Source organism: Camellia sinensis, chromosome 14 (genome assembly GCF_055761805.1).
Source record: "Camellia sinensis isolate YWXY chromosome 14, ASM5576180v1, whole genome shotgun sequence".
Classification (NCBI taxonomy): domain Eukaryota; kingdom Viridiplantae; phylum Streptophyta; class Magnoliopsida; order Ericales; family Theaceae; genus Camellia; species Camellia sinensis.
In genome coordinates, this window is record NC_138974.1 from 45,774,923 (window position 1) to 45,794,330 (window position 19,408).

The 19,408-nt window shown below is 33.0% G+C and overlaps 2 protein-coding genes and 1 non-coding gene across 3 annotated transcripts; 1 reads left to right on the forward strand and 2 right to left on the reverse strand.

Annotated features, from left to right (window-relative positions):
• The first annotated feature begins 1,146 nt into the window (after positions 1-1,146).
• On the forward strand, positions 1,147-3,869 carry LOC114273736 (uncharacterized). The gene is made up of 3 exons (XM_028215547.2): positions 1,147-1,450; positions 2,421-2,575; positions 3,313-3,869. Exons 1-3 carry the CDS (start codon positions 1,153-1,155, stop codon positions 3,574-3,576), a joined length of 717 nt encoding a protein of 238 aa, XP_028071348.2. The 5' UTR covers positions 1,147-1,152; the 3' UTR covers positions 3,577-3,869.
• An 849-nt stretch (positions 3,870-4,718) lies between these two features.
• On the reverse strand, positions 4,719-10,834 carry NSN1 (GTP-binding family protein). The gene is made up of 10 exons (XM_028215546.2): positions 10,585-10,834; positions 10,414-10,457; positions 10,071-10,315; positions 9,011-9,146; positions 8,725-8,898; positions 8,195-8,412; positions 7,471-7,735; positions 5,722-5,901; positions 5,361-5,572; positions 4,719-5,260 (listed from the first exon to the last, which is right to left on the reverse strand). The coding sequence occupies exons 2-10, from the start codon at positions 10,430-10,432 to the stop codon at positions 4,886-4,888; spliced, it is 1,824 nt and encodes a 607-aa protein (XP_028071347.2). The 5' UTR covers positions 10,433-10,457; positions 10,585-10,834; the 3' UTR covers positions 4,719-4,885.
• TRNAM-CAU (transfer RNA methionine (anticodon CAU)) lies at positions 10,736-10,823 on the reverse strand. Its single transcript is given in 2 exon segments — positions 10,736-10,771; positions 10,786-10,823. It is a non-coding gene; the product is annotated as a tRNA-Met (tRNA).
• Positions 10,835-19,408: the final 8,574 nt, after the last annotated feature.

Genomic DNA, 19,408 nt, shown 5'->3' on the forward strand with positions numbered 1-19,408 from the left:
ATATAAGTGCCGATCGGCCAAAATTTTTGGCCAATGGTAAGAAAACAAGGCCGGTGGATTGAGGGAATAGCCAACAAGCCACCCTCTTCCCTTAGAAACAAAAACACAAGTGCTTGGTCCACAACCAAGTACAAAACAGTCAAGTTGAGAGATCTTGAGGCAAGGTGCGCTATCGAGACCTCCGAGAACTCAAAATGAATACGAGCATGGATGACCATCGAGTGTTCAAACGATGACGTCCAAATCTTGAAGACGGTCAAAAATGGGGTGTTTACAATAACCCTTTTCACCACCACCTTTTATGCCTCGCTGTTCTCCTTCGTGCTCTCTCTTCCTTCCGTTTTACTGTTTGTTGCCACCCCTCTTCTCTTCCCCCTCCCTTCCTCCCTCCATGTTATATAGGAAAATAATTTTCTATTAGAAAAAGAAAACAAAAGACAAAGAAAGAGAGGTCGAAATCACGATTACTGAAAAACATGATTTGGTGTTTCGTTGTGTTAAAGCCATTCACCATGTTCTGTCCATCAGCATCATTGCCAAAATCTATGCTACAATTAATCTCTCTTTTAACTACTCTCTTTCATTGATCCCTCCAAAATTTCCTTATCAGGCCTCGTTTAGCAAGCGATTTTTTTAGTCAAAAAGTCAAATAATTATTAAAAAAATCAAAAAATCAAAAACTTATACTAAAAAGTTAAATATTTTATTTTCTTTTTATTTTTTGTACATCTTTTCGTAAAAAGTCAAAAAATAATCCCAAATATATTAATTTTTTTTACATCATATTTTAACCAAAAAATTAAAAAAATATTAAAAAAACATAGTCCCAAACGAGACCTCATTCAAGTCTTTTCCTTCTCGGTTTGTTGGACACAAGTTTTTATTACTTAACCCAAAATTTTGTATTGGGATCTCAATTTTGTCATTTATTTATCGTCTAGGTTTTGAAAATTGTTGCTTTAAAGAAGATTAATTTTCAGTCAGTGTGCGTGTTCTTGATGATGAACCAACTTGTTTGATGCTGTTGGATGCTATACGACACGTGGCGGCATTTGATCAATGGGACAGAGAGTTGGGACATGGTTTCGGGACAGAGGATCCCAACCCGTAAAGGAAACCATGTCGGCGAGATAAAGAGCATGGACGGTTCAGATGCGTCAACTTCGCATAATAATCTCCTCATGCTCTGCTCCAATCCTCTCTCTGTGTCGTAATGTTTACTGTATTTTCTCGAGAGAGAAAATAAGAAAGAAAATAAAGGAAGACATGACGACAAAACTCTCAACATCCACCACCATATCCGTATACACTCCTATTTCCTCCAGAACTAGCCGTTTGAGCTCCTCGGTTCTTATTCCTCGTCGACTATGTTCCTCAGATCTCAAGCTCAACCCTACAAGATTCAGTTTGAGGTGCAATAGCAGCCTCGGACCTGGTGGTCCTGGTCCTGGTATCGCTTCTTTTCCCACTCTATATTATCGATTTTGTTGGAAATTAATACTAATTAGACTAATTCATTGTGCATGCGATTTGGGTTTATTGTAACAAGTGTGAATTTGGAAATTCTTTGGGTATTTATGTGATTCTGAGCGTATAATTAAAGTGGGTTTTTTGTCACTTGGCTATCTCTGTCTCTAAAAACACTTCAATGTTTTTTTTTTTGTTTGTTTGTGATTTCCTGATGTGAGTTTCTCATTACTGTTCTTAATATTGATGTCTGTTAAAGATTTGATGGTAATTTGGGAGATGAGACTTGGAGCATTTCGTGTTGGGGTAATTTAAATGGGTTTTGAAACTGTAGTCAAAATTATTGATTCCTAATTGAAACTACCCATTCACATGCATACATTGAACTTGACCTTTCCATTAGCAAGACGTGGTAAAAAAAAATGCTATCCCTTTAGGTGGTTAATGATATTTTGATAAAAAAGCTAGTAGTTATATTTGTCGATTGTGTTGAGAAAGAAATCATTGTGCATGATCTGTGGTAGCAATTGCATTTTTGGGGGTGGCATGTTAAGCTTGTAACTAGAGTTTGATTGTTTAGTTTTGGTCGTGTTTCCAATGGGGATCCGTTGGAGTGGATTTTATAAGTGATGATGCCCAAAGGTATTGCGATTGTCATCTGGATAGTCATTGGATCTTATGCTTCTAATGGCTTAATTAAACTGGTGAATTATGTATAGTTTGTGAACATGCTAACATGTTGTGTAAGATGCAAATATATCGATCTGTTAGTTTTTTAAACACAATTCTGTTATCATCTTAGGTCCACAGTTTCTCTATCTTCACTGAGAAATTGATACTCACACTGCTTTTTGTTGACCAGAGTTTCAATTCTAGTATGACATTGATAATATTAGTGTATAATGTTGACACTTTCATTGTCTATGTGAATGAGTATGTACTGAAATTTTCAGGTGAGAATGACAGTAGAAGTGTTCTGGATGCATTTTTCTTGGGTAAGGCTCTAGCAGAGGCACTTAATGAGCGCATCGAGTCTACAGTAGGGGAGTTTTTGAGTACAATTGGTAGGTTGCAAGCTGAGCAGCAGAAACAAGTGCAGGACTTCCAGGTAAAAAGTAGTTCAATTAGGATTTATGCGCCTCAAACTGAAGAGTTTGATGCTTTTATTTACTATTATTTTGAGATTCTGTAGTTGGGGAGTTGTCTCAGAAATTCCCTGCTGCAGTGTTAAGAAAGAATCTTTTTTATTTTATTTTAATCATAGTCTCACTTCCGTTGAGAAAACTAAATCTACAAATTAGAAAATAAAAATAGAAAGTTTCTATGCTCTATCAAATTATTCTAAGACTACAAGAAAAGAAAACTCATCTCTTTTCCAGATGTGTGAAGCTATTCCCCCAATATAAAAAATGCATGCTATGTATGTATTACTCCTCTTGCATTTTACAGCTACTGGGTGATGATAACAACCAACGTTTATATCCTTGTGATATTGAGCTCATCCAAAGTGTCTTCTTCCATTATTTTCTTTGCCACTTCAAATAAAACCTTCGATCTATGATATGTTTCATTTTGGTCATCACAAAAGTGAAAGGCACTAAGTAAGGGTGTTGGGCTCCATTAGGGTTTGTAGTTAGAGCCATTAATAATCATGGAACCTCAAGTCATAATTAAATTCAAAATTGTCCGTGCATGAACATGTAGACTTGGTTTCATACTGCGAGCTGCATTAAACATCATCTGCTCTTGCATTGTTTCCTTGTTTGTTGCTTTTAGTTGCACACATCTTATCTACAGGATAAAATAAAATAAAAGTTAACCTGAAATTCTGTATTACTTATGCAGGAAGACGTGTTTGAAAGAGCCAAAAGAGAGAAGGAGAAAGCAGCGCGGGAAGCCATGGAAGCACAAGGACTTGTTCCGAAATCATCTACAGCAAATGGACCAGCTGTTGTTGACAGTAATACTACAACAAATGTACCCTCAGCCACTGATGCAACAACAACAGCAATTTATCCGTCCTTATCCAACTCGAGTGGCCCTGACATTAACACAGATCCAGGCCCTAACGACAAGGACTCCCTTTTAGGGGCCTCAAATGAGGACTGATGATTTCACTTCCTTCTTGTATTGCTTGTGCTCTCTTGATGCATTGTAGTTTTAGGCTGGCTTTCCAATAATAACTCACCATGCTTCTATGACATTTGCTACACAAGCTATATACTTTTGTACGCTCAAGTCTGATATGTGGCTGGGTTGGGTGATATCATTTTCTGTGCAATTGATTTCTCTAGTGAAAACAATTGCTGGATTCACCAATTGATACGGCAGTAAGGGAGGTTCTCGTAAAATTTTCTGATTTACTAGTGAAAGTCAAATGGACCATCACAGTTTCTTTAAAATTGTAGTATGTGCTGTGCTATATAGTATAGAGTCTGATAGTGCAGTGGAATGTTATCCAATTTATGTGGAGGGACATCAGTCCTGGAAAGTGAAAATTCCACTTTGGTCCCATTCCCTTTCTGAACATTGAATTGCAATTGTGGCAAGGAACAATTTTACATGTTTTTAGATCTAAGATTTATGGAGGGAAATGAAATCATTGCACATCCAAGTACAGCAAAAAGAAAGAAAGCCGAAAATAAAAACCTACCTTCTATGGAAATTTAGGGTTCTGCAAATACGGGAAATTATTGAAGATTTTATGTAGTTATTTAGTTCATCATCAATTTTTGGCATAGTTATTTCAAAATCTGTTATCCATTTTTTTTTCCTCTGTAAAGAATTAGAAAGTAATTTGGTGAAAAAAATGTTGGTTCTCTTTCTTTGAGACAAAAGTATTTATTGAAATTAAAAAAACAAAAATGATTGAGAGCTCTAAAAAAAGAGCTTTAAGAAACTCTAATTGTGATAGATCTCATTGTGATGTGACGTGACGTTTTGTGTTAGTTTTTTTTTTTTTTTTGCCTTGCCACATAAGTAGAGTTCTTTTTAAAATTCTATATAATCACTCTTAAAAAAAATGTTTTTTCAACGTTTATTTTTGTCAAACTATTTCTCATTTTTTGAGAATATACATAATTATAGAGAACACAGATTTTAAAAACTCAATCAAACACATTTTTTATTTCTAATAGGGTTTGGATGGTGTACTTTAAAACCTTGACTAGATAATATTTTGATGTTACTATCTACCCATAACTGTTATACTTGGCTTGGAATCAGGTACAAAATAACTCGAACGAGATGGATGGCCAGAGCAAAGAAGCAACTGTATAGCAATAAAGCCAAAAATTACACAAAAACTCCATTGTTCAACCATGAATCACAAAGCTCCCAAAATGTCAATAAAATATTGCAAAATTTAGAAGGAAAAAAACGAAACAAATTTTCTATTGTGGCCTGTAAGTTTCTTCTCCTAATCCTGCTCATCAAGCTCCACTCCAGATGCAAGTACCTCAAATCTTGTTTGATTGCTAGCATCACCATTCCCACTGGCAGATCCAGTCCTGACATAATCCACCTTGAAGTCGTAATCACCATCCATAGCTTCTCCATCTGCAGATGATTTATCTGCTTTTTTCCGCCTCTTCTTCTCTGCTCTCTTCAACTTGGTGTTGAGTATGCCTTCTTCGGCATATAACTTCTCATTTTGCCTGCTACCACCAGTTTTGGCCTTGGGTGCATCATCTTCTTCTTCAGAAGCCATGGCCTCATCGCTATCGCTACCATTATCAGTTGTGTCATTGACCTGACTGTAGCTTTGAGTTGACGGTTCTGGCTGTACATTAGCCTGTGAGGTGAATGAACTTCAAATTTAGGGTCCGTGCACATAAAGATTTTAAAGAAAGCTATTAAGGAAATAATTGTTGTGTTGTGAAGAAATCACAAACCTCAACCATCTGCTCATCAAAGGTAAGAGGGCAATTTGGAGGGACTTCAACATGTTTCACATCATCAAAAGATTTAAGGCTCCCAATAAATGAGGACTCGTTGCTGTAAACCTCATCAATATTGAACTCCTTTCCGAGCTCTGAAACAATTTTTGCTTCAGTCGGTTCATCTTGATTCCTAGTTGGAGGCATTGTATAATATGGGATTTTACCTGAAATGAGAAATAATATCAACACAGGCATTATGTCAAGTGAATTTGAGCTCCTTTTAAGGTATAAATTCTATTTTAATATTTTTCAATGACATTTTGCATGGATCGTTAGGGCAGACAAATTACTATGATTGCCTAGTTGGCCATACCTTCATTCCAGTCATGCAAGACTATTCTTGCAGCAGCTTCGACATCCACAATACCTCCCTTTTTGAGCTTACCCCTAACGGTAGCAACTTTTTGCAAAAAGTCATCGACTGAGTCAAAGCTTGGGAGCTTGTATAACGTTACCAACATTCTCTCCGGGCAGAGTTTTAGGATTTCCTTAACTGCATAGTCAATAGAATTGTGACAAGATGAGTTAGAATATTAAATCAAGAGTGAAGACAATGAAACTCAGAAACTAAAACCACGAAAACAAAGCATCCAACTTTCGGTAAACAGGAAATGCTGGATACAACTTTGTTATTTCTGAGAAATCAACCAAAAAGTTACAAACAGCAACAAAACAGAAACAAAGTTTAACCAATCAGTCTCAAATGTTTGGATCAGCTTTTTCAATACAGTGGCAAACAGAAAACATATTATAGCCAGAAAATTAAACCTATATAAACAGTCATATATTGGCACAAGTTATTAAGCGGCCTTTGCCACATCAGAGATGGCTCCAAAATAGACATCACAACCAAGAATAACATGTTCAGAATTGAACAGATACATATAGTTAGTGCATCAAATTTTCCTTGTCAATTTTACTGTACTAATCAACTAAACACAATCACAGACATCTGTGAAACTAGGTCTCTACCTCAAGAAAGCCCTGTCCTAGCTATTGTGGGTCAACTAAATGAAGTCTGCCCATTCCACTCTCAAATTTCAGGGTAACAAGTTGTTTCTCACCTCATGTTAATTTTGGCACTGCTATTGCCTTAGCATTAAAATCAGAGGGAAACTAGGGCTCTGTTTGGTTGTGTTCTGGAAATGTGATTCCAGGTGTGTTTTTGAGTTGCGTGTTTATTTACGGTTTTTAAAAATCAATTCCACGCTTTGCTTTGAAAACTCTGTCACCCGGATGTCCCCCCGGTCGACCCCCCGGATGTCCCATAGGACGTCCCTACCAGTGAAATTTTTTTGTTTTTTTTTATTTTTTTGTTTTTTTTGGAATTGACACATGTTATGTTTTATATTTTAAATAAAAAATATTTTCCGAATTTTTTAAATTTTTTTGTGAGTTTTGTATAGAATTTTGAGTTATGCGTTTGATTATGAGTCATTAGTTTTTATATCAAATATCACATGTCACATCAAAAATTCCCCACTCAATTTAAAATTATTTTCAAAACTCATAACCAAACAAATTTTCTACACTCAAATCATAATTCCAAAACTCAGAAACTCAAAATACAACTCATATTCTCAAATCATATTTACAAAACTCTACCAAACGCAAGCTAGGTGTTTCTATGATGAAAACAATGCTGGAAATGATTGATTTGACTGATTAAGTCTTCAGCATGGAATTTCAGGCTGCAAGACATCATAAATAATTTACATATAAGATAATATCACTCAACCCAATTCAACCATTTCACAAACCATGTTAAAAGGCCTTAATAAACGGGCTAAATAGAACAGTTGTGCCCAAAAACATAGTCATGGAAGTTAAGTTAAATTCAACCTTGACCACTATATGAAAATTTTCATAATTTGAAAAAAGATATGAATTTATTTAATTTAACTAAGCATATAGCCCTTGATAGAGCTGAAGGGGAAAAAATTATGTAGCCGACCCCACTTGATTGGGACACAAGACTTAGTTTGGCTTGGTTTGTAGAACTATATATAATTTTTATTATAAGACGAAAAAGTAAATTTAAGAAGAAAAGAAAATTGATTACCTGGCCCAATTGGGTCCTCTAATTTCTCAATCTTCTTACAATTTCGAAGAGCAACGGATGCCTCATTCTCCCCAGACTTAAGCATTACAACACCAGGGCAGTCCAGCAATTTGATATTCTTGTCCAAGTGTACTTCTTGCAATGATCTTGTCAATCCTGGAGTAGCACCAACATTTACAACCTGACATCTCTTCAAGCTATTAATTAAGCTGCTTTTCCCAACATTAGGAAGGCCAATAATGCCCACAGTGATTGACTTCTTGATCTGACAAGGGAAAAGGTATTTGAAGTATTAAAAATTGCTATTAATTGGATCAAATATTAATGCAACACAGAGATTAAAGAAATAAGCAAAGCATTTCACAAGGATAGATCTCATATATGGCCACCAAAGAATATAACAACTTTGAAAAAAAAGAAGGAATACAGAAAAAGATTACTCCTTGTACAATTGATTATTGCCCAAAAAGAAGAGTACATCGCAATAGAAGATGCAAGAACATCACATTATAATCAGATGGTGGATGGTGCATGGTCTCCACATCGAGAGCATGCGCACAATTTTGATTCCCATATATAGGCAAACTTCAAGCATCATATGAATGAACTTCAACTAAACAAACCAAGAGCGCAATACTACGCAGAAATTCTCCATCTTCAAGGAAATGATTGTACAATTAATACACAAAAATCTTCATCCTAAATAAATTTATTCTGGATGTACCTCATGGCTTCTTGAGTAATTCTTTAGCAATTTAAGAAGAGTTTCAGCACCAAGACAGTCACTAGTTTGCAGGAGATTGCTTGTTTTTTTGGCCTTCGAGGCAGACTTCCAACCCAAGTTTGACCTTTGCTCCTGGGTGCTGCACTTAAAGGCAACTGCTGGTAACTCCTCCCTAAGATACTTGAGCCATTTTTCAACAGCTTCTCGCGGTACTAGATCTGAGATGCACATACAGATCAAAGTAATTGTCAAGGCAAGCAGATTTGTGCTAAACAGTGGTCTGAATAATATAATTAAAAACAATTCTGGTTCCCTAACATCACAGAGGAATCAAATGTGAGTTGTAGGATAGAATTTATTATATGTTCCCAAGCTAGTACCCTCCAAGAGATATTTTATTTGTCAAGCTCTGCCACAATGTATTTGTTGTCAATGCTTTTATGAGCAACTTCATGAACATGTCAAACTATATTAATCATGTCCCAATATGGTTAAAACAACAGAGAGGAGGGGGAGGGCAGAGCCATTACCAATTTTATTAAGAAGCAATACAAGATGCTTGTCAACACCAGATTTTAACACCATTCTTTCCATATCAATGCAACGGGTACCAAGTGGATCTCGAGCATCTAACACTTCCAAAATGACATCTGATGCTTCAATGACTTTAACCAACTCCTTGTAGAAAGCCCTCTCTGAGTTATCTGTAGAAAAACTAATTATACTCAAGACAATTGAAGAGAAGGGAAATGATGGACACAACATAATTTAGTCCATTCAAAATGCATCTTCCAAGCAAATTCAGTATTAGCATACCCCTGATTGTACCAATTGCAGTGGAAACATCAGACTTCTTCCCCTTTCCAAAATTTTGTTCTTTAGCGGAAGCTATATCAGCCAATTTGGAGATATCATCATCATCCTCCAGTAAACCCAACTTTCTCTTTTTAGCCTGAAAAGTGTAACAAATCCTAGTTAATTGGAAGGGGAAAAAGAAGGGTCCAACCCAGTACACAAGGCTCCTGCACACCGCTTGAACCCCATTTATTTAGAAAGGCCAAAATGGTATTCTTTTAAATGAGGCAAACTATAACATCTAAAGATCAAAAGTACAAAAGAAAAGTTCATAGAGGATAAAGAGAAAAAATAATAATAATGCAAAATAAAAGACCAACATGAAAACAACAAACTTAGTCCCCAATAAATCCATTCATTCCATTCTGATGTGTATCAAATAGTTATACCTTGAAGCAAACGCGTGGTGATACAAATTTTAGAAACAAATCCTGTCATGACATGCAATAGCAATCAATATTCTATGAGCCTAAAACCTTGGGGAATTTAACAAGAAAAATGGACAAAGTATCAAGTATGAGAGGTCAATAAGGTCCAACCAAATGCTAAGGCCCTCTTGGATACATAGGCCAGTTAAACCCAAATAAGACTGCATATGCTGAAAGTAAAACATCGGTCCCCTGCACCTTCAAATTAATCTTGATAGTTACCTTCATACTTAATTCATTCAAAAGCTTTTCCAGATAAAAGATAATGTGAAGATTTCCAATGTGAAAAATTTCAAACTAAACTTTTGATTTTTTTTTTTTTTTCCTTTCAACATAAGGAATCCAAAATGTTTGGAAAAATGCAAGAGAATTCAGCTGCATTTCACCATTCAGCTCTATCAAGGGCTATATGCTAGCTTAATTTAAATAAATTTATATACTTTCACACTACAGCATCACATGTTAGCTTAGATATATTCCCCTACAAATCACAGTTTACATGTTTATTCATAAAATCACCAATATGCACACAATTCTAGCAGCTTGTGAGACCACAACATAAGAATTGAACCAATAACACATTGGACCATTACCCTCTCCTTGCGGGCAGCTTTCTTTTGCTCCAAATCCTCGAGAACACGAGCACGCCGAGCTTCGAGGGCCTTGAGCTCTTGTTCCTTGAAGGGCCAATCATTGGGGATACCGGGGTCTTTCTCGACCTTGGGCTTGCGATTCAAGCCGAGCTTCTTGGCTTCCTTAGCCTTCTTCTTGTGGTGCTCTTTCACTTTCCTTACGACCTTGTACTTCTGCTTTAACGACACCCTCTTGCTCTTACTCTCTGCATACACAACAATCACATCATCAAAATTTCATCTTTTTAACAAAAACACACACACACATACACAACAAAACACATATACATATGGATTTACATACTTTTGCTTCTCTTCACCATCTTTGATTCAGTGCTGGAGACGAATCTGCAGGAACAAAATAAATGAATAAAATTGCATTCGATTTAGTTTTTTTTTATAATTGTGATCTTCTAGGAGTGATACGTTGCAAAAAAATAAATAAAAAATTAAAATCAAGGACAAGAATGCCCACCTGGGGAATTTTGGAGAGAGATGAAGATGTGAGGTTTGAGGGAAACCGACATACAAATGATTTAGGGTTTGGAAGGGAGGTAGGGTTTTATTAGGGTTTCATATGTGGTTTCACTTGAAGGATCGAACCGGACAAAAAACCAAAAAAGGGCTGGGGTGAGAGAGGCTCGAACTCTCGACCTCAGGATAACTCGTTAGAAGCTATGAGACCTACGCGCTAGCCAACTGCGCCACCACCCCAAGTTGACTCCGTTTTGCGTAGTTTGCTTTAAGTTATAAGTAAACTACACAAACAAATAAATTTAGGTTTTGTTTGGTAAGAGTTGAAAAAAATCATATTTTTGCTTTTCTAAATCTTTTGTAATTTAATACTCTCTCTCTCTCTCTGTATTTTTTTAAAACATTTGTGTCAAATTTCTTTTATTTATTTAGCATTTTTTATATTTAAGATCCATCTTAACTTAATAAGTATCTAAAAGTAAAATAAAGACTGATAGGTGGTATTACATAGAATAGCCACTCAATCATGTAGTAGAGTAAGTCACAAAACACACAGTCATGACATTGAGTATGGTTAAGAAGGTGTAAGCTTTGTTTGTCAGGTACTTAAAAAATTAAAAAGTCACTATTCTATTTAAGTCACATTATTTTATTTAAGTTACATCACTTCAAATTTAATCCAAATCTAACCCATATTTCATAAAAAGTTAAAAAATATACTTATTTAGAACATTCCAAACCACCCCTTAGTGTTGTCACCTGAATAGTTAGCTTCTAAGAACATTTTTATCAAACTAAATTATTTTTATTGTTTAGCTAAAATAGTGAGTAGATCACTAAATTTCACTTTCATTAAACTAGCTATCAAGTTACTCATTTTAATTTTAGTGATTTTGACCTAACAAATGCAACTAGTGATTTCACATAGTCAAATATTAAAAAATATTACTTTTTTATATTTTAAAATTAATTGTGTTGAGTTTATAAAAAAATAATTATAATTAAAATGAATACAAATGATATTTAGGGGTTGTTTGGGGTGTCATAAATAAGTACACTTTTTGTCTTTTTAGACTAAAAAGTTAAGGGAAAAAATAGAGATATTTTGGTTAACTTTTTGTCTTTTTACGAAAAAATGTGTAATAAAAAATTTTATAAATAAAATGTATAGGGGAAGAAAATTGAGTAGGTTGTACAGCTGCCCTACTGGGTAGCGTGTCTTACATAGCAAATTATCGCCTCATTTGGGGCAAAGTGTTTAGACAGTGATCTTCGATCCGTGGGGATCACCATGGGTCCCATTTTGATAATCTAAACCATTCAATATGTACAACTCGTCAAGTATTATATGCCTGTAAAAAATCACGTTGATCGGATATCGATAGCTATATGATCGGACTATTTTTTGTTCAACAGTTAACTATGACACCTACCGTTTTGTTTATGCAAAAATGATTTGATCATATAGTTAACGATATCCAATTAAGGTGATTTTTTACAAATGTATAGTACTCGACGAGTTCTACATATTGAACGGTTCGGATTATCAAAACGGAACCCTTAGTGGGCCCCAAGAGCCCAACATTACCATCAAACTTTGTGGCTTTACATATGTAATTTTTTTGTTTTTTGCCCAAAAAGTGTATGACCTGCCTTCCTACTGAGGTAATACGCCTGACAGTGTAATTCAAATTTTTGTATTACAAAAATGTATAAAATATTTTTTTTTAATATTTTTTATTTGTGAATAGTAATGACTTTTTTGTTTTTTGTGTAACTTTTTGATTTTTTTAATTTTTTGAGACTTACCAAACCTGGCCTTAAATAATATAGAAAATGAATAGAGAATTTATTTGACAGTAATGTATTTAAAAAGATGTGTGGCTAAAATAAAAAATATAACTTTTAAGTTAAAATAAAATATAGCAAAATTTTAACTAATGTGATATACTCTAAGATAGTTAAACTTGGAATCTTGATATAACACCCAAACTCTTTCCACTCGATTGTGAAATATTGAATAATTAATGATAATTTGGAAAGAAAATAATGGAAAACAAAAGGCAGTAACATGCAAAAAAAAAAAAAAAGGAGCAAATTTCATTTTATCTCTGTTAATCATATTATTTAATTTTAATGATGTCTAAAATATAATTTGCAACAATTTGAATTTTTTTAATATACATATTTATTTGACACAAAATATTATCATTTTAAAATATATATTTGTCAAATATTAGTTAAATAAAAATATTTTTGAAAACTTTACTATTCACTTTTTGAAAATTTAGGCTGATCACTATTCACTTTTTTACAATATTAAAAAATTGATTAATTATATTATTTTGACAAAAATGATTGATTGGTTGTATTATCGTGACAAATGTGATATTAATGAGTTGTTTCTTTGGACAAAAGTGATATACCCAAATGTAGTGATAGGATATATTTAGTTTAAAATCTCTACAAAGAGGGCATATATTTTCAGATCCATCATAAATATTATTAAACAGATTTTTCTGTATGTAAATATTTGATTAGAACATTATATATATAATGCATATAATATAAATAGAATACATTACGTGCGTTATTAAACTTTTTACACTATATTGATTATATCATATTTTAATCAAACAAGAAGAAAAAGATTGAGTTATATATATATATATATATATTAAACAAGATGGAACAAATCATTTGTTTGTTTAAAAGTTGTGAACTTTGTATTAAATTGTCTACAAAAACGATGGTTCCATGTTTTAAAAAAAAACAAAAAAGAAAAAAGAAAAAATTAGTCTTATTTTTATCTTTTTAATTATTAACATTTGTTGACTATTTAAAATCAAGGAGTGTGCTTATGTAGGCCATGACATTAAGAGCGTGCTTATGTAAGCCATGACATTAGGAGCGTGCTTATGTAAGCCATGACGTCAACAAGGAGCGTCCAACAAGTATATTTTTGTGTATAAATAGAAGTGTTGTGTGTGGAGAAAAATCAAGAACTTGAAGAGAAAATTTTCTTAAGCTCCAAAATTCTAAGTACATTGTATTCTGCTCTTTCACTTTCAGATCTAAGGCCTCGTTTGGGAACCTTCTCTTTTAGTCAAAAAGTCAAAAAGTTACTAAATTAGCCAAAAAGTCGATAACCCATACTAAAAAGTCAAAGATTCTCTCTTCTCTCTACTTTTTGCACATCTTTTCATAAAAAGTAAAAAAGTCATCCCAAACATACTAGTTTTTTTTAGCTCATATTTTAGCCAAATAGCCAAAAAGTTACTAAATTAGCCTATTCCCAAACGAGGCCTAAGTCTAGCCTTTGTTCTTACACTTTCATATCTACTCTTTGTGAGATAATTATTGTAAAAAATGGTTTAAGTACCACTTATTCTTATTCCTTATTTTTGTAAGAGATTTTGTAAGGATAAGACATTTATTGTTGAGTGAGGCTCAATAGATAAGAGTAAGTCCTGTGCTAAATCCACAAACTTGGTGGTGTATTTATTCAATTGATAGTAAAAAATTCTCAATGAGGTTCCTTGGGGAGTAAACATAGGCCTGGCGTGCCGAACTACTATAAATCGCAGTATTTGATTTTCTCTCCCTATCTCTTTTACTTTTATATTGATAATTATTATTATTTTTTTTATTTATTTATTAAAATTCTGAATGTTGTGTTAATTTTAATTTTGTGAAATTTTTAATAACCCAATTCACCTCCCCTCTTGGGTTGCCTATCTGGGATAACAATTGGTATCAGAGCCTAAACTCTAGTTTGTGTGACTTAACCGTCTTAGAGTAAATCATGGCAACCCCTAATTATTCTTTACCCGAGGGACAAGCATCCAATAGGCCACCACTATTTAGCGGCACAAATTTTAGCTATTGAAAAATTAGGATGACTATACATGTTCAATCTAATGATTATGAATACTGAAAAATTATTTGTAATGGTCCAAAAATTCCTACCAAAACCATAGATGGAGTTAGGGTACCAAAACCTGAAGATGAGTGGGATGAATCAGATACTAAAATGGCCCAAATTAATGTCAAAGCTACAAACATGTTGTACTGCACCTTAGATGCCAACGAGTTCTACAGAATTTCCACATGTAAAACCGCAAAAGAAATTTGGGACAAGCATATAGTGACTCATGAGGGAACCAAACAAGTTAAAGAATCTATAGTCAGTTTTCTAGTCTATAATTATGAACTCTTTAAAATGAAACCTGATGAGACTATTCCTCAAATGTTTATTCGCTTTACTGATATTATTAATGGTTTAACTTCTCTTGGAAAAATATATACTAATGCTGAAATTGTAAGAAAAGTGCTTAGGTTATTGCCAAAAAATTGGAAGACAAAAGTCATTGCCATTACCGAAGCCAAGGATTTATCAAAGCAAAGTCTAAATAAGTTAATGGGATCTCTCTTAACTTATGAGCTCATAATGCAAGAAGGAAAGAAAAATGAGGACAACAACAAGAAGAAAGGAATAGCCTTCAAATCCACCTTGAAACATCAACAGGATAAGGAAGATGATTCAGATGAGAATGAAGAAATAGCATTCATCACTAGGAAGTTCCAAAGGTTTGTGAGAAAGAAACAAGGCGTACGAAATTTTTTCAGAAAAGACTTCAACAACAGGATTTTCAAACATGAGAAAATCACAAAAAATCTGAAGTAACCTGCTACGAATGAAACAAACCTAGACATTACAAATCAGAATATCTAGAACTTAAGAAAAAATTCAATAAGGACAAGAAGAAAGCTATGATTGCAGCATGGGGAGAAGATAATGATAAAAGCAACACAGAAACCAAAGTGTGCAAAAATGAGGTTGCTAACCTATGCTTAATGGCACTTGGAAACGAAAATGAGGTAAATGACGAATCCTTTACATTTGATGAATTACAATTAGCTTTTGATGAATTACATGCTAAATTTAAGAAACTTAGTTTAAAAAATAATTGTCAAAAGAAAATAATTTCAAATTTATCAAAAGAAAATGAATCATTGACTTCCAAGATAAATGTTTTAGAAAATGAATCCATGAAAATGAAAAAAGAAAATGAGATTTTAACTTGAAAAGAGTCTTCAATTTCCGAAAAACATTTAGTTGTATTGCAAAAAGAAAATGAGTCTTTAAAAAATGAGCAAATTATTTTGAAAGAAAATATTGAAGACTTGAAAAATACTCTTTCAAAATTCACTCAAAGCAGAGAAACTTTAGATAAAATTCTTAAAAATCAAAATCATATTTTTGGTAGAGCCGGAATTAGATACAAACCTTTTTTCAAAAGTAAAAACTGTCAAAAATGGTTTTGTGTATACATCTTCTAATCACTCTCATCTCACATGTCATTTTTGTGGTACAAAATGTCATATTTCACCTTCATGTCCTGTTAAAGGAAATCATTTTGCTGAAATAAAAAATATGTGGGTCCCTAAGGACAGTTCAAGAGTATCAAATTCTAAATTTTATGGACCTAAAAAAAATGGGTACCAATAGAAAAATCAAATTTTTGTAAGTATGTTTCAAGACAAAATCCAGTAACGATAGATAGTATTTCAACAGTGCATGTTCAAGGCACATGACTGGAAATAAAACTATGTTCGCCACACTTCAACTAAAGGATGACGGATATGTAACTTTTGGCGATAATAGCAAGGGTAAAATCATTGATGTAGGAAGTATTGGTAAAAATCCCTCTCCTATTATTGAAAATATTTTATTTGTTAAAGGTTTAAAACATAACTTGCTTAGCATTAGTCAATTATGTAATAAAGGTTATAGAGTTATTTTTGAAAAAACTCATTGCACTATTAAAAACACCATAGAAAACAAAACTTTATTTATAGGTTATAGACATGAGAATGTATATGTGTTTGATTTACATAATTTATCTTCTCATTTTAACATTAAATGTTTATCTGCTATAAATGATAATGGTTGGCTTTGGCATAGAAGATTAGAACATGCTCATTTGATTTAATTTCCAAACTTTCAAAAAATGAGTTAGTCATAGGTTTACCAAAAATTATTTTTGAAAAAGATAAACTTTGTGATGCATGTCAATTTGGAAAACAAACTAGAATTTCTTTTAAATCCAAAAATATCGTTTCAACTATTAGACCGTTTCAACTCTTGCATATTGATCTATTCGGACTATCTAGAACATTAAGTTTATGAGAAAAATCTTATGCCTTTGTTTGTGTTGATGATTATACTAGATATACATGGGTATTATTTTTAGCACAAAAAATTAAACTTTTTTATAATTTCTCAAAACTTTGTAAAAGAATTCAAAATGAGAAAAATCTTAATATTTGTAGTATTAGAAGTGACCATGGTACAGAATTTGAAAATGATGATTTTATTATGTTTTGTTATGACTTAGGAATATATCATAATTTCTCAGCCCCTAGAACTCCTCAACAAAATGGTGTGGTTGAAAGAAAAAATATAATTCTTGAAGAAATGGCCTGTACTATGCTTTGTGAAAATAATTTACCTAAATATTTTTGGGCGGAAGCTGTTAACACTGCATGCTATGTTATAAACCGTGCCATGATTGGACCTATTCTTAAGAAAACCCCTTATGAACTTTGGAAAAGTAGAAAACCTAATATTAGTCACTTGCGTACTTTTGGTTGTAAATACTTTGTATTAAATAACAATAAAGACAACTTATAAAAATTTGATGCTAAATCGGATGAAACTATATTTCTTGGTTATTCTATGTCCAGTAAAGCTTATAGAGTATTCAATAAAAAAATTCTACTTGTTCAAGAATCTGTGCTATTTTTGATGAATCTAATGATATTATTTCCAAAAATCTTGTAAGTAATGATATTGTAGAAAATCAACCAAGCATGGAGAGCATTTACAAAAAGAAAAATGAAGAAAATCCATTTACGCAAACATGAAGAAGAAATGACAATGGAGAAACTTCAAGAAATATATGCTCTTCCAGAAAGTGACTCAAATCTATCAAAATAATTGAAGTATGCTCATGGCCACCCCAAAAACCTCATCATAGGTGATACGACGGAAAGTATAAAAACTCGTTCATCTGTTATAAATATTTGTGGTAACTTAGCATTTGTTTCACAAATTGAACCAAAATCATTTTTAGAAGCCGAAAATGATGAAAACTGAATTTTAGCAATGTAAGAAGAATTAAATCAATTTGAAAGAAATGAAGTTTGGTTTTTGACCCCTTGACCTAAGGATCATCCCGTTATTGGTACAAAATGGGTTTTTCGAAATAAAATGAACGAATCTGGAGTTGTTACTAGAAATAAAGTTAGATTAGTAGCTCAAGGCTATAATAAAGAAGAGGGAATTGATTTTGATGAAACTTTTGCACCAGTTGCTAGACTTGAAGCTATTAGAATGTTACTTGCTTTTACCTGTTTTAAAGGTTTTAAATTATATCAAATGGATGTTAAAAGTGCTTTTTTAAATGGGTATATTTCGGAAGAAGTCCATGTTGAACAACCTCTCGGTTTTGAAAATCATAAATACCCAGATCATGCTTTCAAACTTTCAAAAGCTTTATATGGTTTGAAACAAGCTCCTAGAGCATGGTATGAAAAATTGAGTAATTTTCTACTTGACAAAGGTTTTTGTAGAGGAAAAATTGATACAACACTTTTTATAAAAATCAAAAAAGAAGATATGCTGATTGTTCAAATTTATGTTGATGATATTATTTTTGGTGCTACTAATGAAAATTTGTGCAAAGAGTTTGCTAAAGACATGCATGGTGAGTTTGAAATGAGTATGATGGGAAATTAAATTACTTCCTTGGTCTACAAATTAAACAAACTAATGATAGAATCCATTTAAATCAAACGAAATATATCAAAGATCTACTCAAAATGTTTGAAATGGAATCATCAAAGCCTGCAGCAACTTCAATGAGCACATCGATAAAAATCGACAAAGATGAGCAAGGTAAACCTGTAGATGAAAAGAAATATCGAGGTATGATTGGTTCTTTACTCTATCTTACTGCAAGTAGGCCCGACATAATGTTTAGTGTTTGTATGTGTGCACATTTTCAATCTGCACCGAAAGAGTCACACATCACCACAGTCAAACGCATTTTCAGATATCTTGTTGGCACTCCAAATTTGGGATTATGGTATTCTAAGGGAACCACCTTTGAACTTTTTAGTTACTTAGATGCCGACTTTGCGGGATGTAGACTTGACCGAAAAAACACTAGTGGCACTTGTCATTTTCTTGGACACTCACTCACTTTTTGGTTTTGCAAAAAATAAAACTCAGTGGCTATGTCAACTACTGAAGCAGAATACATTACCGTGGCTGGGTGTTGTGCACAATTGCTTTGGATGAAACAACAACTTCAAGATTTTGGATTTCACTATGATCATATTCCTATAAAATGTGACAACACAAGTGCCATTAACCTTTCAAAATATCCTATTCAACACTTACGCACTAAACACATTGAAATAAATCATAATTTTCTAAGAGATCATGTACTCAAATGTGACATTGAACTCGAATTTGTGCCTGCAAATCGTCAATTAGCTGACATTTTTACAAAGGCTCTAAATGAATAACAATTTTGTTATATTAGAACTGAACTTGGTATGACGAATCCTCCAATATAATGTTTATATTAAAAAATTATAAATAATAATAATAATAATAATAATAAATAATTAAATAAAATATTTCTAATAATAATTAAAAATAAAAATAAAAATAATAAAATTATATACATATATTTTATCTCTCTCACCGCTCCGTCTCTATCTCTCACCGGCTCTCTCATTTACTCTATCTT

Coding starts and splice junctions, on each gene's coding strand:
- LOC114273736 (XM_028215547.2), top strand. CDS start 1,153: ATGCGTCAACTTCGCATAATAATCTCCTCATGCTCTGCTCCAATCCTC. Junction 1,451..2,420: donor ACCTGGTGGTCCTGGTCCTG/GTATCGCTTCTT, acceptor TGAAATTTTCAG/GTGAGAATGACAGTAGAAGT. Junction 2,576..3,312: donor AACAAGTGCAGGACTTCCAG/GTAAAAAGTAGT, acceptor TTACTTATGCAG/GAAGACGTGTTTGAAAGAGC.
- NSN1 (XM_028215546.2), bottom strand. Junction 5,902..7,470: donor AGAGGACCCAATTGGGCCAG/GTAATCAATTTT, acceptor TTGACTATGCAG/TTAAGGAAATCCTAAAACTC. Junction 5,573..5,721: donor CTTGCATGACTGGAATGAAG/GTATGGCCAACT, acceptor TTCTCATTTCAG/GTAAAATCCCATATTATACA.